This window comes from Notolepis coatsorum, assembly GCF_963971535.1.
Source record: "Notolepis coatsorum genome assembly, chromosome: 6".
In the NCBI taxonomy this organism is placed as follows: Eukaryota; Metazoa; Chordata; class Actinopteri; order Aulopiformes; family Paralepididae; genus Notolepis; species Notolepis coatsorum.
Window position 1 is genome coordinate 111,277,302 of NC_140170.1, and position 19,791 is coordinate 111,297,092.

At 43.8% G+C, this 19,791-nt stretch overlaps 1 protein-coding gene across 1 annotated transcript in view; it reads left to right on the forward strand.

Annotated features, from left to right (window-relative positions):
- ppp1r16b (protein phosphatase 1, regulatory subunit 16B) overlaps positions 1-12,348 on the forward strand; it is a 269,179-nt gene extending 256,831 nt beyond the window's left edge. The window contains exons 10-11 of the mRNA XM_084316669.1: positions 9,598-9,745; positions 10,020-12,348. Coding sequence (XP_084172795.1) covers positions 9,598-9,745; positions 10,020-10,496 — 625 coding nt within the window. The 3' untranslated portion in view covers positions 10,497-12,348. The remainder of the gene's footprint in view (positions 1-9,597; positions 9,746-10,019) is intronic.
- The last annotated feature ends 7,443 nt before the right edge of the window (positions 12,349-19,791 follow it).

Genomic DNA, 19,791 nt, shown 5'->3' on the forward strand with positions numbered 1-19,791 from the left:
CAAGTTGCTGTACTCTGTCGACACTCAATGTTAGCGTGTGTGTGTGCCTAGAAGCACAGCAGAGAATTATGGCATCATTAACCGAACTCAGCCCAACATCTCTTCACCGTCCATTATTTTCTGCACGTCGCCAGATCTATGTCGGTGTACGTTACTCCACTTCTCCTTAAACTTATATTACGATACCATTTCCAAAAGCTCACGAGCAAAACCTGCTCTCTCGTAAATTACACACTGGACTGTAGCCTTTTTTCTCCTGCTCCAACAACTGTCTGGCATTTAGTACAATACGCAGGTGCGTGGGCTCACGCTGTATACAGCGCGATAAAAGGACATATAATAAGCGCCTTTGTATTGTAAGTAACCGTTGCATTTTTTTTTTTTTTTTTTTATTATTGCAAAACAGAAATTATTAAAAGTCAGTACTCAACACATAATGCATAATGAAACTAACAGTCAAGGTGGTTAAAATTACATGCAAGTACAGAAACAAGACAACAAAAAAAAGTCTATAATAATATTTTACCGTATACAGTGTATATCCAGCGAAATTAACAATTATACAAATGCTTATATAGGACATACCCCTAATACCTATTTTCTAAAACCCTACACACATATGCTCCAGCTCGAACCCCCCCCTCCCGGACCCCTCCTTGGATAGTACCTCCATTATCCCTCACTCCTAACCAGACACTACCATTATAAGCTAGCTTTTATTCTCTCCACCACTTCTACCCACATTGACATTTTGGATTAATTGAGACCCAGAATTCTTGCTGTAGATATTTCTTGATATATCACATCGAGATATGTAAGAGACCAAACTTTCCGGCACATTTTTTCCGGTTGAAACCAGCGTGATGCGATCAGTTTTTTAGCTACTGTGATACCCGATAAGACCAATCTCTTTAGCTGTGGATTTACTGCAAACTCAAAAACATCATTCAAAAGCAATACAGAGGGGTGTACTGGTATATTCCAAGATACGAGTTTTGATAATTGATGGGTCACATCTTTCCAGAATGCCTTAACTGGTGGGCAGTCCCAATACATGTGCATAAATGTCCCTTCGTCTCCATTTGTACATTGGGAGCATTTTGAGTCTTGTTTCAGGCCCATTCTGTTCAGTCTTATAGGAGTCAAGTATGTCCTGTGAATATAGTTAAGATTGATTTGTTAATGGTCCGGGTTCCTTGATGTAAGACGGACATTTGCCCATGCTTCTTGCCAATCAAAGTCACTTTCCAGGTCTGGAATATCCCTCCTCCAGACAGTGTCTAGTTGAAGGGTTTCATACGAGGACGTTAGTAATTGATAATAAAAACCTGATACAAAACCTCCCAATGTTTCTCTTTCATAGAAAAATGTGTGGTATCTGTGGTGTTCAACTGGTACAGGTATGTGTAATGGAACACCGTGAGACCTCAAACATAGGCGTAACTGTATGTAAAAAAGCCATGTGGACTCGGTGAGGTTAAACTTTGTGCATATTTCTCCATAACTACAGAAGCCCTGGTTATTAAAAATATCCCCTAATGAGTGTATGCCTTGCTCTTCCCATATAGGGAATCTTATAGGACGTTTTCCCATTAAGAGTGCATTGTTATTGAATATGGGAGTGTGATTATGCCATTTTTGAGGGTTAGGATATTTTTTTTGTGTTTCCCGCCATGTTCGGATTGCATGGGTAATTATGGGGCCAAATTTCCGCTCACAGTGCTTGATTGGAAGTTTAGTGTGTGCTATGTCCTTCAGTCTCTGTGGGGCTACTATGTTTTCTTCCAATTCTCTCCAAGATACCAACGCCTGGGGATCAAACCATATTGTCAATGGTCTTAATGTGAAAGCCTTAAAATATTGCAAAAAATCTGGAACTGCCATGCCACTGTCTGCTTTATTTCTCTGTGCGGTGGATCTTTTTATGCGAGGTGGTTTGTTATTCCAAATAAATTTGTATGTGGAGGAGTGTAATCTTTTCCAGTAGCCCTCTGGAGGGGGTAACGGTAGCATTGAGCTGATGAAGTTGATTCTTGGTAATACATCCATCTTAACTATTGATACCCTTGCCTGTACTGAGTTTTTAAGTTTTGCCCACCTGTCCAGGTCGTCTTTGATTTATTTTGTTCTGTATTTTTGTGTAATTGTGCTTCACCGTTTGTCTTATGGTGGGAAATATTTCCACACCCAAGCATCTAAAATGTTTTACCATGGGTATCGCACCTGGGAGGGTTGTGTCTTTTTTTGCATGGATGTTAAGTGGAAGGAAAGCCGACTTCGGCCAATTTATTTTAAATCCCGATAAATCACCAAAGTTCTCTTATCAACTTGAGTAGATGAGGCAATGTGGTGTTGGGGCTTTGCATGAACAATATTACGTCGTCCGCATATAAACTAATTTTATGTTGTGTGCCCTTGATTACGATTGGTTCTATGTATTGGGATTGTCTTATATATTGTGCTAAAGGCTCTAATGATAGATCGAATAGTCCGGGACTAAGAGGGCAACCCTGTCTGGCTGAGCGTGATACCGGAAAGATTTCGGAGATGAATGTGCCTGTTGTAATCATGGCCGATGGGTCCTTGTATAATACTTTAATCATATCAATGAATCCTTTTCCTAACCCCATCCTTTCTAATACTGCCCATAGAAACGACCATTCCAGCCTGTCAAATGCTTTCATAGCATCCAGGGATAGCATCGCCTTAGGTGTGGTGTCCTCTTTGTCTGCATCTAGTACGTGCAGTATTCGTCTTATGTTATCATTGATCAGGCGACCTCTTATGAAGCCAGTTTGGTCCGGATGAACTAAAGACGTCATATGCTTTTGCAATCTGATGGCTAATACCTTAGAGTACAGTTTGACATCGGTTCCGAGGAGGCTTAAAGGTCTGTAACTACCGCACTCGGTGGGGTCTTTGTCTTTTTTGAGAAGGACTGAAATGAGTGCAATATTGTCGTGTTTATGGAAGCTCCCCTCCTTGACTGAGTATAAGATCATATTTAGTAATAAGGGTCCAAATATGTCCCAACAAGAAAGGTACATTTCTGATGGGATACCGTCTCTTCCAGGAGCCTTACCATTTTTCATTTCGGATATGGCCTTCTTGAGTTCCTCTAATGTGATCGGTGCTTCTAACTGTTTAGCGTCGTCCTCCGAAAGTTTAGGGAGAATAATTTGATTAAGATATGTGTCCAATTTGTTTTGATCAAAGGTCGTTTCTGAATTATATAAGTCGGAGTAGAATTCTTTGAATGTATCGTTTATTATTTTGGGGTCTGTTACAAGTACTTGTTGTTTTCTAATGGCAGTTATATCTGCAAATTTTGCATTAATTCTTAATCGCATGGCTAATAGGTGACTAGGTTTAGAACCTTGGAAATACTGCTGTTGTCTTGTGCTGCGTATTTGCATTTCCGATTTTTGTCTGTATATTGCATTGATCTCTGTTTTTAGAACGTTAACTTGATTTTCTAGTCTAGTTGAGTTGTTGTATTTTAAAGAATTAAATAACGTTGAGTAAAGCATTTCCAGTTCAGACAGTTTTGTGCATTGATTTTTGCGCAATATGGAGGAAAATCTATCCATGAAATCCTTGATCATACCCTTTACCGACATCCATATTATTCTGGGGTCTTGCACCGCGTTTGCATTCTCCCGTAGGAATACTGTGAGAGCTTCTTTGAGTTGTGTAATGAATTCCTTGTTGTTAAGCAGCATAGTATTAAAACGCCATCTTGGGGCCCGGGAAGATAGTATACCAAATGTTGCTTTTAGGATTAAATAACAGTGATCTGAAAGCGCATTGGGTATCATTTCCACTTCATATTTATCAAATAGTCTCGGGGATGCAAAGACATAATCAATTCTGGATAATGTGTTATGTCTCGCAGATCGACAGGAGTACTTTCGGGTCGTGGGATTAAGTGAACGCCATAAATCATTTACCCCTGTAGTCTTTGACCAATCTTTTAATGCTTTAGATGAATTTTTTTGTTCGCTGGAAAAGGCGAGGTAAGATTTGTCCATCCTTGGATTCCAAATGGCATTAAAATCCGCACCTATTATAAATGAGTACTCGGGATGGTTTAACATTTCATCGGTTAGTGAAGTGAAGAAACCCACTTCGTACAAATTTGGGGCATATACCGCTGCCAACGCTATTTTCCTGTTATTATGTACAATCCTAGCTATAGTTATACGCCCCTCAGCATCCGACCATACCCCTTTTAATTCGATATTTAATTTACGTCTGACGACTATGGCTACACCTCGAGTTCTCGTACCAAAAGAAGAGTGACTAATATTATGGTATGTGTTATCCGCTAACGTATCTATGTCCTCCTCTAAAATGTGCGTTTCGCTTAGTAGAGCCACGTCCACATGTTCTTTTTTCATCAGTGTGAGCACGCTTTTGCGTTTGTGTTGTTTGTTTATCCCACCAGTGTTCCATATCATTATATTCAAACTAGCCATAATCTATGCATGTTTTTGTGTAGTTTTTGGTAATGCTTCTGGAGTGCGAAGCTACAATAGATGTACATCCAATTATTGAGGTCCCGTTGAGAGCCAAGCTTAAAAACATATATATATACAAATAAAAATCCCCTATTTTCCCCTCACCCAGAGAGTCGTACAGGCCTGTGTTCCAAAAACACATCCTCCGCGTATGACTTTCTCCCTTAGTCCACCGGATTGCCCAAACTGAGCATTGTAATCCTAATCTTCCTATGCTAATTGCCATAGGATCTAACATTTTCATTCTAATACAATAGAATGTCGCTTTTGGTCTTGCACCTTCCCTTACTGTAATGAAATATTGTGAAAAATGAAAAAAAAGAGAATAAACTTTCATTGACATATTCATTTGAACCCTCTACTAACATATGTAGGAAACATCAGGAAAAAGGAAAAGATTGTAGAGAAATATTAACACCTTAATGTGAAGAACAATGGAAAAGAACAATGTAAGATAAAAGAAAAAGAGAAAAAATAGAAATAATAAAAAAAAAGATAAAGATAAGGAGTGAGAGATAGAATAATACTCAACGTGGAGAAGCCACTAGAACCGAATTGAGTGATTAGATAAAATAGAAAAACAGAGCCTTTTAGAGCTTCAATGTGCCAGTCTCTTCATCAGTGGAGTGATTACTTAAATTGTTAGAATAACCTTGTTGTGTTCATACGTTTAGGTGTGGTTGATTTTTTAAAGTATTATTAAGGTCTGATTGAACCTCAGTCAATTGATTATATGCTATGTTTATACACACCGGATGTTTAATGTTAGAGTTGCAAGCCTTCGTTGTCATGGTGCATTATATTCTAGAAGGTTGTAGAATACACTAGTACTAATAGACTGTTGTTGTGTTCCAGAATGATCTAAGTGACCCAGGGCAGTCGAGCGATAAACCCAGAATATTCCAGATTGTTCTTATTGCCAATGATATGTTCTTGTCTCCCCGGAGACCAGAGGTCTGAAATTATAATGTATTACGAATCGTATTATACACAATACGCATTGGTGTAGACGGCCTGCATATCATCTGCTACTTTTGATGAACACAATAAAAGTCATTCTAATACTGATATACACAGAGAAAGAGAGAGATGAAGCGGCTTATCTGTTTTCAGACAGTGTCGTTCTGCCTTGGGGGATCTGCTCCATATCGATTCCAATATTCCTCAGCTTCTTTAGGTGTGTGTAATCCAATCCTACGGCCGTCCCTGCCCACGATCGATAACAGCGCCGGGTATGTTAGCCTTGGTCTGAGGCCAGACTTGAACAATTTTTGCATCACCTCCTTGTATGGTAGACGTCGAGCGATGGCGTCTTTGCTTAGATCCTCATAGATAAATATTGAATGATCACCATGTTTCAGCTTCCCACGTTGGATGCGAGCAATTTTGATGATGTCATCTCTTATTGATGTCTTCCGCAGAGTAACAATGATGACTCTTGGCCTGTTGTTTCTTTGCTCCCGAGAACCGATTCTGTAAGCTTGGTCCACTTTCGGCACTGTGTTTAGAAAGTTGTTACCCAAAATCACTGATAGCACTGTTGGAAAGTTGTCGTCTGCGCAATTGACTGCTTCATCAAGTCCTACAATGCGGATGTTATTTCGCCTGTGGTAGCGTTGGGTTTCGAGTAGCCTCTCCATCGCTTCATCTTTAACCTCTTGTATTTTCCTCCGGCATGCTTCTTCCACCCTTTCTATCTCTTTTGTCACCTCTGTCATGCCAATGCAGATGGTGTTCTCGTTCACTTTGACTGCCCGTGTAATATCTGTCACCGTATTCTCCACTGTCGTGATTCGCTCGGACTGTACAGCGACCGCTTTCTTAACTTCTTCTAATTTAGCATCGATGTGTTCGAGTTTAGCATCGACGTGTGCTTTGAATTCATCTTTGAGTTCCTCGATGTGTAATTTGAAAGCGACCATCTGTTCTTTCATCAGGTTAGTCAATGAGTTGAAATCGGGTGGTGTGATTGTACTGCTTGTGTCAGTTGGTGGTATAGGTGCAGTGACGATGCAGATGGATTTGTCTGCTATTATCTTCTCAAAATCAACTGCTTTATCTCTCACGGAGCTTGTTCCTGTCGCTCCTGTTATGTTGACAACTATTGTCTCCCTGTCGGGGACAATAGTCGATGGTCTCGGTGTATTCTCCTCTTTATTCTCCTCGTCGGGGCTTGTCGCCAACGGATCTGTATCCGCGTCGCCTTGAACGTTTCTTCTTGATCGTGTTTCAATCTGCGCCGCTGAAGTTGCCGTTTCTTGTTTCTTTCCCGTCCTTTCCCTATCCTTAACCATGTTGTCTTTTGATATAGTTAGTAGAAGGTCTTATCAATACATACGATGTGGTCTAATCTCTTTTGGTATTGTCCAAATAAGGTTTTTAAACGAAATTAACGTTGACGGGAGCGGAGCTATTGCCAAATGCGTGCGCTACATATTGCAGCTAAACCGTTGCATTTGTACTGTGTTCATTCAATAAATATAGTTCTCATGGCGTGAGAGGGACGAGGAGTTGTGATGATGATCCCAAGATAATAAACGCCTGTTTATAAAGAACCGACCTGTCTCCGTGTCGTTGGGGAGAGAGCTACAGCCTATACAGGTCTATCGGTCTATCTACATTACAATTGAATAGGCTAAACGTCGTTTTAAACTTCTTGAATTCACATTTCTTTAGTTTGCAATAATGCAACTGCAAGCCAATGTTCCGAGACATATTACCTTTTAGTGGTTAGGTTTAACGGGAGTATTTAACGCTCGGACATTCCAGCTGGCTAAAGTGATATTACCATCCCGTATAGTGTTGATATTAGGAGTCATCATAATCGGACTTTATAGAGTCAAATAGGACATCAAGAACAATGTAAGAGAGCACAATAACACACATAAACACATCACATACATCCCATCCTCCCGCTTCCCTAAACGAAGGAATAGAAAATAAAAAAGAGGACATGTCCTCTTTTCACGCCCTGTCCGGGGTTTATAAATTCATGAAAATGTCCGGGTTTTTCAGATTCAGTTTCACGGCACTTTGCGAGCGTCTGAAGGCTCTGGGCTGCATTTCTCGCCGAACATATAAATTACAGAATTAAAGCGCTATTTGTTGCCGACAAAATCCATTCATAGGTTCTCGAGTTACATGCAGATATGTCAGGCGAGTGTCTTTTTACGCGCACGTCAGATTATCACCCCGGACTCCCTGATATTAGGAGTCATCATAATCGGACTTTATAGAGTGAAATAGGACATCATGAACAATGTAAGAGAGCACAATAACACTCCAATAAAATAATACAAGTCACTCTTATGTAGCTATAGGCAATAACAAATAAATGAAGTCACGTCTCTGACCAGACCAGGAAATTATTATGTAGCCTGGGAGTAAAAGACAGGGGCCCGACGGCGGAGGCCTGGCACGGGGACAGGGGCCCGACAGCGGGGGCCTGGCACGGGGACAGGGGCGTGAGGGTAGAGGAACAGAATGTCCAAGGGTGGGGGCTGGTGAAGAGTAGGAGGCAGGCAAAAGTTCTCACAAGGGTGGGGGCTGGTGAAGAGTAGAAAGGGAAAAAAAGGTCCAGGGAACAGGCGAATCCTCACAAATAATTTAAAAGAGAATAGGCTATCTTCAGTCAGCCTTAATTTAGGCTATGGTCCTAGAGCTGCATTTAAAGAGGAAAAATCAAGCATAGTCTATATTAATAAGAGAACAATTTATTTATTTGTATTCTTATTTATTTACTCTTTTTTCCCCCGCTGGTAGTATTAAAAAAAAGGGGAAAAGGTATCTCCAGTTTGGCGAATAGTTCGTCCATGCCGCTGTTCATCTTATTAATAGCCAATAGAATGTTTGAAAGTGACGGGTTGTCCTCCATGCGTTGCTCACTAGTGCCTCCCCTGCTCACTAGCGTATTTTACATCTTGAGCAATAATATTTGCGTCTTGTTCTAGCAGCGTTCTGTGATATCATCATCTGTCATATCAAGGGCACGCGGACGTCGGTGTCTACTGCGCATGGGCGTTGGGCGTGAACGGCTCCGTATCTGGCTCGCGCATATTACATGGCACTGTTGCAGGGGAGTTTTGAAAATGAAAACCCCCTTTGAGCGTTGCCGCAAGGAAAACGAAATTGCCTGCCAAAACGGCGTTGCCTTTTAACTTGGACATGCAAACGAAATAATTCGAAAATGAAACGTTGTAAGTGTAACCATGGCCTCAGATGCTGACATCAGCTTCCAATCCCAACCTTTAACCGTAAGAGTTAAAGGAGCTCAAAGAGCACCTACGGGAGACTGCAATTCGAAACTGGCCCCTGTAAATGTCCTAACCCAACCCCCTCCAATGTACAGTAAATGTCCTAACCCAACCCCCCCCCCCCCTCCAATGTACAGTTTCCACCCCACCTACCCAACCCCCCCCCTCCACCCCACCTACCCAACCCCCTCCAATGTACAGCTTCTTCGTCAAATGTATACTCTCTTTTTTAGACTCTTTTTGTATCACAAACAGTACTGTATTTGTAAATCTGGTATGTCATAAATGTATAGATGTAGCAGTACTGTCTATCTGTATGTCATGTATGTCATATATGTTAAGATTAATTGAAAATGTGGGACCCTGATGTAAACAAGACGAAAGTCTTTCTCTGGTCTGCATCCCCTTAACAATTGTGTGTATTGAGCTGTACTGTATTGTACCCATTCTGCAATCTGTTAATACAATTTTCAATCAATCAATCAGAGGGGAAATAGCAAAACATCCCCATTAGTTTTCAGGGTTTGTTTCAGTTTCAAGTTGTATCTGTCGATCTCATACTTCCATATGATTACTCTGTACTGTATAATTCTTCTAGCGTTTCCCTTTTCTATGTAGCTGTGTCATGAACTTACAACCAAATCAGCAAAAAATAACCTGGATGAAATCAGCGTATTTGAAGTTGTGACAAGCATTTAACAATGTAACAATACCAATTTTGGTATTATTCTGATTTCTTTTTTAACTTTTGGATTGAGTCTATGTTGTCATTTTTTTATTATTATTTTAGCTATCTAACCCTATACACCCCTTCCTGTCCATAGGAAGGTGGTGCGGCGGGCCAGCCTGTCGGACAGACACAACCTGTGTCGAAAAGAATATGAGACGGAGGCCATCGTGTGGAGGGGAGGGAGGGAGGACCAGGAGGAGAGAGAGAAGCAGGCAGACCTGGAGAGCAGCCAGGTGGTTAATGTGAGTGTCTGATGACGGTTTGTGTTACTGCATTTGTGTTGTACTTTCTTCTGCCAGTTCCATTCAAGTGCACTGATCTCTCAGACATCCTGTCCATTTTGAATTGACTGGTTTCATTTCATTGTTGATTTGAACATGTCTGTGTAGATTAAGCACAAGCTCTTTTGCTCTTGTCAATTTTGAAATTCTGCAACATCACTGTCTTTCGTCTTCTACAAAGGAAGCCTTATAGAGAGATGAAAGTAATCCTCATTGATGTTTTCTCTGTGTTCAGATTAAGCCGGTAGTAGTAGCAGCAGCAGTGCCAGACAAACCCAAGCCGCCCACCATCCTCAAAGATGGCAGCAACAAGCAGAACGGCCTCATCTCCACCACCACCTCTACGCCGCCGCAGCCGCCCACCAATGGCGACATGCCGTCCTCCGACAGAGGTGCGGTCGTCACCGCCCAGCCCACCAATGAGGAGCCCTGGCCCAGGGAGCGCGCTCAGACACTGTCGGAGCTGAAGAAGCAGCGGGCCGCTGCTAAACTGCTGAATCACCCTCTGTTTAACGGCCACCTGGGTAATGGATCCATGGACTCCTCCATTGACACCAGGACCAGCCCAGATGACCCCCGCATGCCCCTGGTCTCCTCCAATGGCAGCGCGGTTTACTACACGCCGACCAGCGGGGACCCGCCCCTCCTCAAACTGAAACAGCCAATAGAGGAGGAGCAACCGAAGGCGCGGGCCTGCTGCTGTGTGTCGTAGCACCATGCATCATGTGACTGTGTGTTTGGAACAGGAAGTGATTGCACAGACAAAAAGGAAGGAAAGGAAGGAAGGAGGCAGGGAGGAAGGAACAGTCCCAGAATGCGTGAGGTGCATTGTTGTCGTCGTTCCTTGTTCCTGCGCCCCCTCCTCCAGTACACTGACCGTGCCTCCCTCTGACTCTTCTACTCCCAAAGCCAGAGGAGAATAAACTCATCCTTTACTTTGGATCTACACTTTCCTGTGGATACGTTTTGACACGAGGAAGAAGAGTCCGAGCTGCTCATGCTGTGCTTTCCTTCCTCTCGGCCAAGAGAGGACGGGACGCCCCGTCGCTAACCCCCGGGACGCACTGACTGTCACCTCTGAGAGGGAAGGACGCTTGCTCCCTGTGTCCCTTGTACCTCCGTATCATACTAATTCCATGTGGCGTTTAAAAAAAAAATTGGAGACCCCTTGTTCCAAACACAGGCACGTTTGAAGTGTTTGAGAGAAGGAGGTGGGAATGAACAGGTGCTTCTTTGTGTCATTATACACCTCTCTGGGATTCCATTGCAGTTCCATAGCAAAACGCAGAGTATTTTTCGCTAGAGTGCAGCGAGAATGGAATGGATAGAGAAAGAGGGGTAAGCGTGGGGAGACTTGACCTGTCCTTACTGGCCCTGTGCACCTTTAAAAACTCTCCTAGAGGAGTACTTCTCCTGGAGGGGTGGGGGTTAGGGCGGTTACTCCTGCTTTCTGGGAGGAGGTAAGCTTTTTGAAAGAGAGGAACAGTGGAGAGGAAGATACTGTATTTGCTGCCCTCGCGGGAGGCGCTAGATAAACTATTTTACCTTCACTAAACGGATGGTATGTGTTGCTGTCTCGTTACACAGCGTCTCACAATGTTTCTATCAGGGCAGAGTTGGACTGGTTTTGGCTGGTTTTGTGTCGTCGCACCGCATTCCTTTGCACTCTCGTGGTTATAAGAAATGTGCAGGTGGGCAACCGCAGAAAGCTCAGCGTACCCCATGGTATTGTATTGTATTCTGACATATCAGGATTATAGCAGAACGTAGCAAAGAGGAGATGGGAGTGTCTCCCCTTGAAGTGTCCTCTGTGTCGAAACTCTGCCCTGTCTGAGTAAAGGGAAGGAATGCCATGAAACAGTGTTAAAATACTCATGAAGTGTTTATTTCCCTGCAAAGGAAAAGGGTGGAGGAGGAGGAATGCAATACTGCACTAGAGCTTGTGAACTGTAACTGTACATCTGTCTTGTTCTTCCCGTCCTTGACCTTATCCACATACCTTAACCTGACCCTGAGGTGGTGTTCCAATGCTAGGCCTATACACATATCCATGTTGTGCTTATCCACGTAGATGATTTGAGCGAAACATTGTTTGAAGATACTGTACAGCTTTTTAGTTATTTATGGAAACATTTTATGTATGAGCAAATGTTATGGTTCGTAAAAAGTTGAGTATATTTATTATTTGGATGATCTGTGGAGAGCGAATGCAATATGAGATGAGTGGGTACAGTGAGTCTTCCAGCGAAGCACCCTCTAGAGCGGAAATTTAAACGCTAATGTTCAACTGACAAAATGAGCTAGTTTTACTGTCTGGTTATCTGCAGGTTTGTGTCAAGAAAGCATCGACAACATACGGTCATATTTGGATGGATTCTATATTTGGATAAAATATTGATTTATTTTCTTCAAGTTTCGGGAGAGATTTATACAGGGAATCAACAGAGGAAAGCAACAGTTGTGATTGGAGGATCAATAAAAGAGGGCAGGGTTTGAGATAGGTCAATTGTGGCCATCGTGTGACCATTAACTCTTGAGATAGACATGAGAGAGTTGGACATAAAACTCACCAACGTGTTCTGTGTCTTGAGAGCTCAGTTGCACGCCCCCCCCCCCCCCCCCCCCCCCCCCCCCCCCGAGAAAATCCACCGACTGATGTCACCCGGAGGAGAGCAGACCGCTAATGAAGTGCAGACTCTATTTCATCAACTTCCCTAGAGTTCAGCCTACTACTACAGTTGAGAATAGTTGAGGAAATGGCATTTGCCGGTCTGCTCTGCTCTCGAGACACGGAACACTTCCGTTTTATGTCTGAATATCACATGTCCTTCTCACAACAGGCAGAACAACAATAGGATGAAGGTTGAAATTTTGCGAAGTGGCCCTTTAACAGAAAATGTAAATGTCACTGTATGAAGGAAATACTGTAATATATTACTGTAAGTATAGTAATGACATCCGGAGATATAAGTGGGCTATAAGTGCTTGAATGCTGACCCAAGCGAAATAACCTCTCCCTTCAACGCACTGACTGGTATGTAGCTTGTCCTACGTCACGTGATCTATGTCACGTAAAGCCTATTTCTGAACGCAAACGTTGTTCCTTAAGTGGAACCAACACAAAACCCACACTAAGGGGTTGGGATCAGATAATAAACGTGTAGTTTGTCAGCTTAATTCAACTAACAAAAGCTACTCTAATCGCCATATGAGTGCCAAAGAGTCTTCCACAATAAAATATACTTTAATCCTTTCACTGCCACACGACAGAAGGTTAACCCTTTACTATCACACAACCGACGGCGATGCGCTAATGATGCTAATGATGGAGCATCGCCGTCGGTTGTGTGATAGTAAAGGGCTAACCTTCTGTATTGTCACAGTGAAAGGGTTAACCTTCTGTCGTGTGGCAGTGAGAATGGACGTATGAAATGTACGGGGGAAGACTTTCGCTCACCTTTTTAAAAATAAAGAAGTGTTTTCTTGGTTTGGTGGAGCTCTCCGCCGCAGCCCCCTCATCATCCCCGCACCTCTTATTGTACAGTGTCAAATATGTGTACAGATTATTTTGTGAATATGTTTGTATCGTTAGCCCTTAATCTGTTCCCATGAACTGCATTTACAGGTCTTAGTTGTTACTATCGTGGCATCGTACTTTGTTCACTGACGTGGGAATATAAGACGCCAACACCCGTGATAATGAACCGTATTAGCAGACCTTTGTGTATGTCAGTGTAGATATCCTCGACGTACTGTAGTCCCAAAAGCCTAAATTCCGTGCAAATTCACCCAGATTTCATGACATGCTCCACTGTTTTCTTACACGGTCGTGACTGCCATGGTTGCGGTTGATTCGGAAGTGCATTGTGAATTTGTCTTCAAATTCAAATAAATGTATAGAATTTAAATGTAAGATTCCCCCCCTAGAACTTGAATTAATTAAGAGAGTAGAATTTAATTCAGTTAAATCCAAAGAAAGGTGTACTTTCCCAACACTTGGTTTCAGTGTAATTTTCTCTCACTAGCTATATTTTCAGAAGCTTACAATATAAGGATGTCAATTTCTAAGTGAGTCAATGGAATGTTCACTGATTCCATGAATGTGTCTGAATTTTGATTATACTTACTTCAATTCAAATTCAAGTTTATTTTTTTGTTTTGTTTTTATTGAATCGGATGATGTTCACAAATTCTGACTTGACCCCAACCTTGGTAGTAATGACCTGTGCATGTTAGTTAGGACAGTCACTCCTGCAAAATGAACAGTATTCAGATGGTCAATCAGTTTTTGTGTGTCTGACTGCAGGCCTCAATGTCAAAAAAAAAAAAAACTTCAAAATAAAATGAACTACTGATTTTGTAATTACTGGAAAATACTGATGGTTGCATTAACAGATTTTGAATAAATTGTATATTTTGAGAATTTTATATTGTGTTTTCTATCATTTACGGCACTGCACTGAAATACTGCAAAAAGGCAGTCCACAAAATGTCCACTGTGTGAATATGGTTATCTGCAATACTGGTAACAAAGCTGGGACAATTTACAAACATGTTCCATCTACTGTAAGTATCATATATTATTTATATTATATATTCTTGATCCTCCAATCACAACCATTGCTTCCCTCAGACAAACGTTTCGTTGGACAAACAGTTGTGATTGGAGGATCAAGAAAAGAGGGCGGAGTTTGAAATAGCCCAATTGTATTCATGTGTAACGATGTAAGTCCTCATAGTAGCCCTTTGAATGTGGCGATAACGTTTTTGACCTCACTGTATAAAATTACCTATTGTGATCTCTAGGATAATCACAGCCACATAAAACGACACACACAAACTAGAGATTGGTATGCCTAGGTGCCATACATTGACAATAAGTTGGATCTTCTGAGCCATTTTCAGAAAGGAGTGCTTGCCATCCACTTGCCGAAATGGCCAATTTTTTACAGGAATCTCCAGGTATCAAATGTTATCAATACCAGATCACACTCAGTGTGAACTTTTCCCAAGTGTTCTCCTCATGTGTCCACTTAACTGTTTTGCACTCGCGGCACTTTAGTCTAGTTTTTAAGGCCATCTTATGCTTTTATGCCAATGAACCAATACATTGCTTGAAAGCTAAGATTGTCACCATTCGATTGATACCCTACTCAAGGTATTAGGTGCTCACATGAAATAAATAATTTTAATAATATATATTTTTATTATATATATCTTTTTATTATTATTGTAGCTGAGGGGCTACACAACCCGGACTGTATTAAAAGATTGTTTAGATTAAACCACTACTAAATATTATTACTTGCCAGACAGTACAGTTAGACAAATATGGCAGACACTCAATTGACGGCACGGGGACAAGGATATCAAGTTTACAGTATTTTAATCGTCATATCAATTATACAACTGAATTATCATGTTGCTCTTTTAATAGTAGAATGTCAGAGTATCAAAGTCAGGGGGAATGAATATTTCCTAGGTTAAGAATACTCGACCGGAGCTCTGCAGGGAGTGAGAGGAGGTGATACAGGGCAAAGCAAGGGGGGTAGCTGGAGACGATGATTTCCCTCTCTGGAGTTGTAATCTCCGGAGGAATTGAAGAATGGTCGGATAATCCTGTGGTCACTGAAGAAAAGGGGTCTCGTACGGAACCAGTCCTTGTAATCCTAGCGCCCGATGGCAGGGTTAATAGCTCTTAATCCAAAGCCCGATGGCATAGATGGTAGCTAGCTAGCTTCGTTTGTACTGGAAGCTAGCCCGATGACGGTCTTCAGGGAGTAGTTAGATCCAAACGCCGATGGTTTTAACTATACGTTTCTCCACGTTACTTCGCTTACACAAGTCACTACTGCGCCAATAATGGCTCTACAATATTATGGTCGTATAAGTAAGTAGCTACTAACTATCCGTAACGATACACCGCTGGTAGGTCTGTGTACAACTGTACCGAACGTATTACAATCTCGCTCTGCTGCTTCTCCTGTTCTGATACTGCCGACTCGTTACTTCCACTGCTGTTAGGTTACTGCTCACACGGCTGCTTGCGCCATCTACAATATATATACTCAGATTGATTTCTAGAGCGCAGCCGATTTACCTGTCCGGAATCAATGCGCCTGCTATGGGCATGTCTGAACTTGCCCGGACACGTCGTTGAACTCTGTCTGAGGGGCTCGTCTGCTGGCGCCTCCAATGTCAAGGGCGGTGCCCAATGAGGCGAGCGAATAATACTATGGTGCAAACGGATGGCTTAAAGGTATATAGCTTATATATATATAAACAATATACAAGTTATACAAAATAATAAACGCAGACTTTCAGTATTAATCAGGACCCTTCAGAACAATTATCATAAAAAAAAGTATTATAAATAATGTGTAACTATGTGTAACCTTTCATTAGAGCCCGAGATTTTGACTACGTTGAAGCGTTCAAGAGTTATAGCGTTTGGAGACATTGCTGGGAAGGGGGCGGGTAAATATATGTTCCAGTTATATATCGTATAGCTTACGCTCTGCACTCTAGTGGAACCCTATCCCTTATCAATCTAATACTGAATAATTGTCTTCACATGTACACACCCATCCGCCTGCTCACACCCACATCCGCTCCTCTACATAAGCGGGGTTGTGGCCATACTAACAGCTCCTTCCCTATTTTCACCACGGAAAAGTTACTGTATACACCACTTTGAGTTTAGTGCCGAAATAGTTGTTGGAAAGGAGCTACGTGGACATTTTATCTTATTTTTCTCGCAATTTTACGAGAAAAGCTAAGACATAATGTTTGCACCTTCGGAGGGTTTGGACGCTCACAACGTCACCCTTCACCAGCGCTTCACCATTGCTGTGTCCTCCGTGCATCGTGGGGCGTCTCTGGCTCCGCGGTCGTGGCTGTCAGATAGGCCCGGGCGGCGCCCGGTGGTGAGTTTGCCTCTCCGAGGGGCCGTTGAGCCTCCATCTCCCGTGAGATGGCCTGGTTCCGGCCCGACAGGCCAACAGCTCCTCTGGTGGCAGGGGATTTGCGACGCAGACTCTTCGCCTCAGCTCGCTCTCGTCGTAAGGCGGCGAGCAGCAGGGGCGAACGGCCAGGCTTTGATGTTGTGCTGGAGCCGGATGAGAGTTCTCTTGCCTCGTCTCCATTTCCGATGGAGACTGAGGATTATATGGAGGGGGCGAAAGCTCTCTTGTTCGAAGCCCCAGTAGAGACGTATCACTCTCACCCTCGGGGAGTGGCAGGGAGTGTTGCGTCTCCTTGGGGTCCCTTGTACTCCAGGGTTGGGTTAGAACCTCCGACCCTGAGACAAGATGCCCAGCTATCTGCTGCGTCGGATGGTGGCGCCCGTGGCAGCCTCCCGTACGTGAGGGACACGAGTGACGTGGAGGGAGGTACGCAAGGGGAGTTGCTTGCCTTGTTCCCCGAGCTCATGGCGGCCGCCGCAGCTGCTAATGGCGTGGCGTTGCCGCAGCCACTGCCAGCACCTGTTCCTGATGACATGATAGGTAATCTCTGGCAACGTCGTCCTGTGAGAGAGACGGGCGTTGTCTGCCCATTCTTCCCGTCTACGTGCCAGTCACGCGGGTGGCGGGTTTGGTCCAGGGGCTAAAGGACGGGGTGCCTTGGCTTGATAGCCCGATGGCATCCATACTTTGTCCCGAAATGGTGTGGGAGCCGTTGCGAAAGCCGGTTCCCCAAGGGAAATCGGCTAGGCAGTTGGCTAATTGGAGTGACCAGGTGTACATCGCCGCGACTCAGAGCTTAGCTGCGACCTCCAACATCGCGCAGCTAGCGCGCTACATGTCGGGGATCATGGCGGCGGGCGGGTCGGTATTGGATGACCATCAACAATATCTTCACACCCAGGCGGCTGGAGCCATCCTGCACCTAACCCAGCTACAGGCGATAGCCGCAGGGAAGGAGCGCGCCCTGGCCACTCTCTCCCAGTGCCACCTTTGGCTGGAGCAGGCGCGGGTGCCGGAGCAGAAGAGGATTCCGCTGCTCACGGCCCCCCTCTGCTGGGCTATTCGGGTCGGCCATGCAGCAGATGAGGGCAGCCTGCAGAGAGATGGAGGAGGAGTGCTCTGTGCTCCAACCCCATTTCCCCTGACCTGATGCCACCGGTGATGTCCGGAAGAAGCAACGCCGGCAGAAGACCGCGACCGTTGCCTCCGCCACCACCGCCGCCGCTGCTGGACCTTCGGTGAAGAAGGCCAGGAGTGGAGGGAGTGCCTCGTCCGCTGCAGCCAGCCGCTCCACGCCCAGAGGTAACGGTAGGGATCGTCGTGACCAGGCTCCCCAGAACCGATCCTCCAGGCCGGCTCCCCGTGGGGGCAAACAGTGCTCGGCACGCGGCAGGCGCCGCTAGTGACTCCCCTGTTTGCCCCTGTCCCTTTCCCCCCCCCAACATATGATTTTGTTGTTAAATAAAAAGTCCCTCCTGGTGAGGGACTGTTTTTTGTTACAAAATGTGTGTTTATTCACTATATATTGGGGATACGATGTATAACCTCACCTAGCTGTGGGGTTGTGTGCTTGCTTAGGGAGTAGGACAGTTTTCTAGAAAATTGTGTTCTGGTCGCTATGCTTAGCAAGGCCTGTGGCTACCACTCGGTCGAAAGACTTGTCTTCCCTCATCATGAAGAAGACTGTGTTCTTCTTGCAGTATTAAGAGTGAACTTTACCTTTTTATCTGAGGGGGTTGTGTGTATTCTGTTACGTTTGGGAAAACATGGCATCGAGTCCACAACCAGGTTAGAGTGTTAGCCTACAGAAGTAATCACATAGTAGCTTGTACCGAGGTCTTTGACCCTTTCTTAAACGTCTGTGTTTTCTCTTTACTTGGTGAAGTATATAAACACGGGTGACGTGTTCGCACATGCAGTGCCGTCTGGGAGAAATGCAAGGCCCTGTGCGAGATTTAAACGTGAGCCCCCCCCCCCCCCTAAAGGTAAAATTTTTTTTAAAAGATTTATTAATACATTTTTTTTTTTTGCACACGTATTCAACGTATTCTTAAATAATAGCACTGACCGAGGCTGGGCATACAGTCAACATATTCTTAAATAATAGCGCTGCCCGAGGCTGGGCATATGATACAGTCAACGTATTCTTAAATAATAGCGCTGCCCGAGGCTTAGTGGCAATGCACCTGTACAGTCGTACACCTGGCAGTAACAGGGAAAATGCATAAAACACCCCTGGAACCTGATAAACAAGCTTAAAGCCAGGTACATTTTTCAAGCACAACATGCAGATTTGCAGTTTTGCCTTATTTGAATCGAACTCTATAAGCTTAGTACACACGTCACAAACTGCTAGGGATGCACCGAAAATTCGGCCACCGAAAATGGCCAAAAATGGCCTTTCGGCTTTCGGCCGAAAGAGTTTTTTCACCGAAAATATATCACCGAAACAGAAGCAACCTAACGCGTGTTGTTGTGATGATGTCATCAAAACGCGGATTCATTACATGCGCGCTGTGAGCTCTTCAGTCCTGCGTGATACTCCTCTTGGGACTCGGGAGCAATGCATCTCCTCGGGAGTTGCGCTGTTTCTATGTAAACTCCGCGCGCAACGAGTCCAATAAATGCGTCTTTAACATACTTTATCCTTATTTACTATATATATCACTGAGTGATCTAATATGCATATTATTCAGAGCGAGAGGGGGAGGGATTGTTTCTCTCACATTGACGCTGTCTGTCCTGCGTGATACTCCTCTTGGGACTCGGGAGCAATGCATCTCCTCGGGAGTCGCGCTGTTTCTACAGTATGTAAACTCCGCACGCAACAAGTCCAATAAATGCGTCTTTAACATACTTTATCCTTATTTACTATATATATCACTGAGTGATCTAATATGCATATTATTCAGAGCGAGAGGGGGAGGGATTGTTTCTCTCACATTGACGCTGTCTACTGTGCCAAAGTCATCTGGGGACTAGAAAGGTGTGCTCAGTAGAGCACAGATGTCCGCCTCTCTCTTTCTCTCTCTCTCTCTCTCT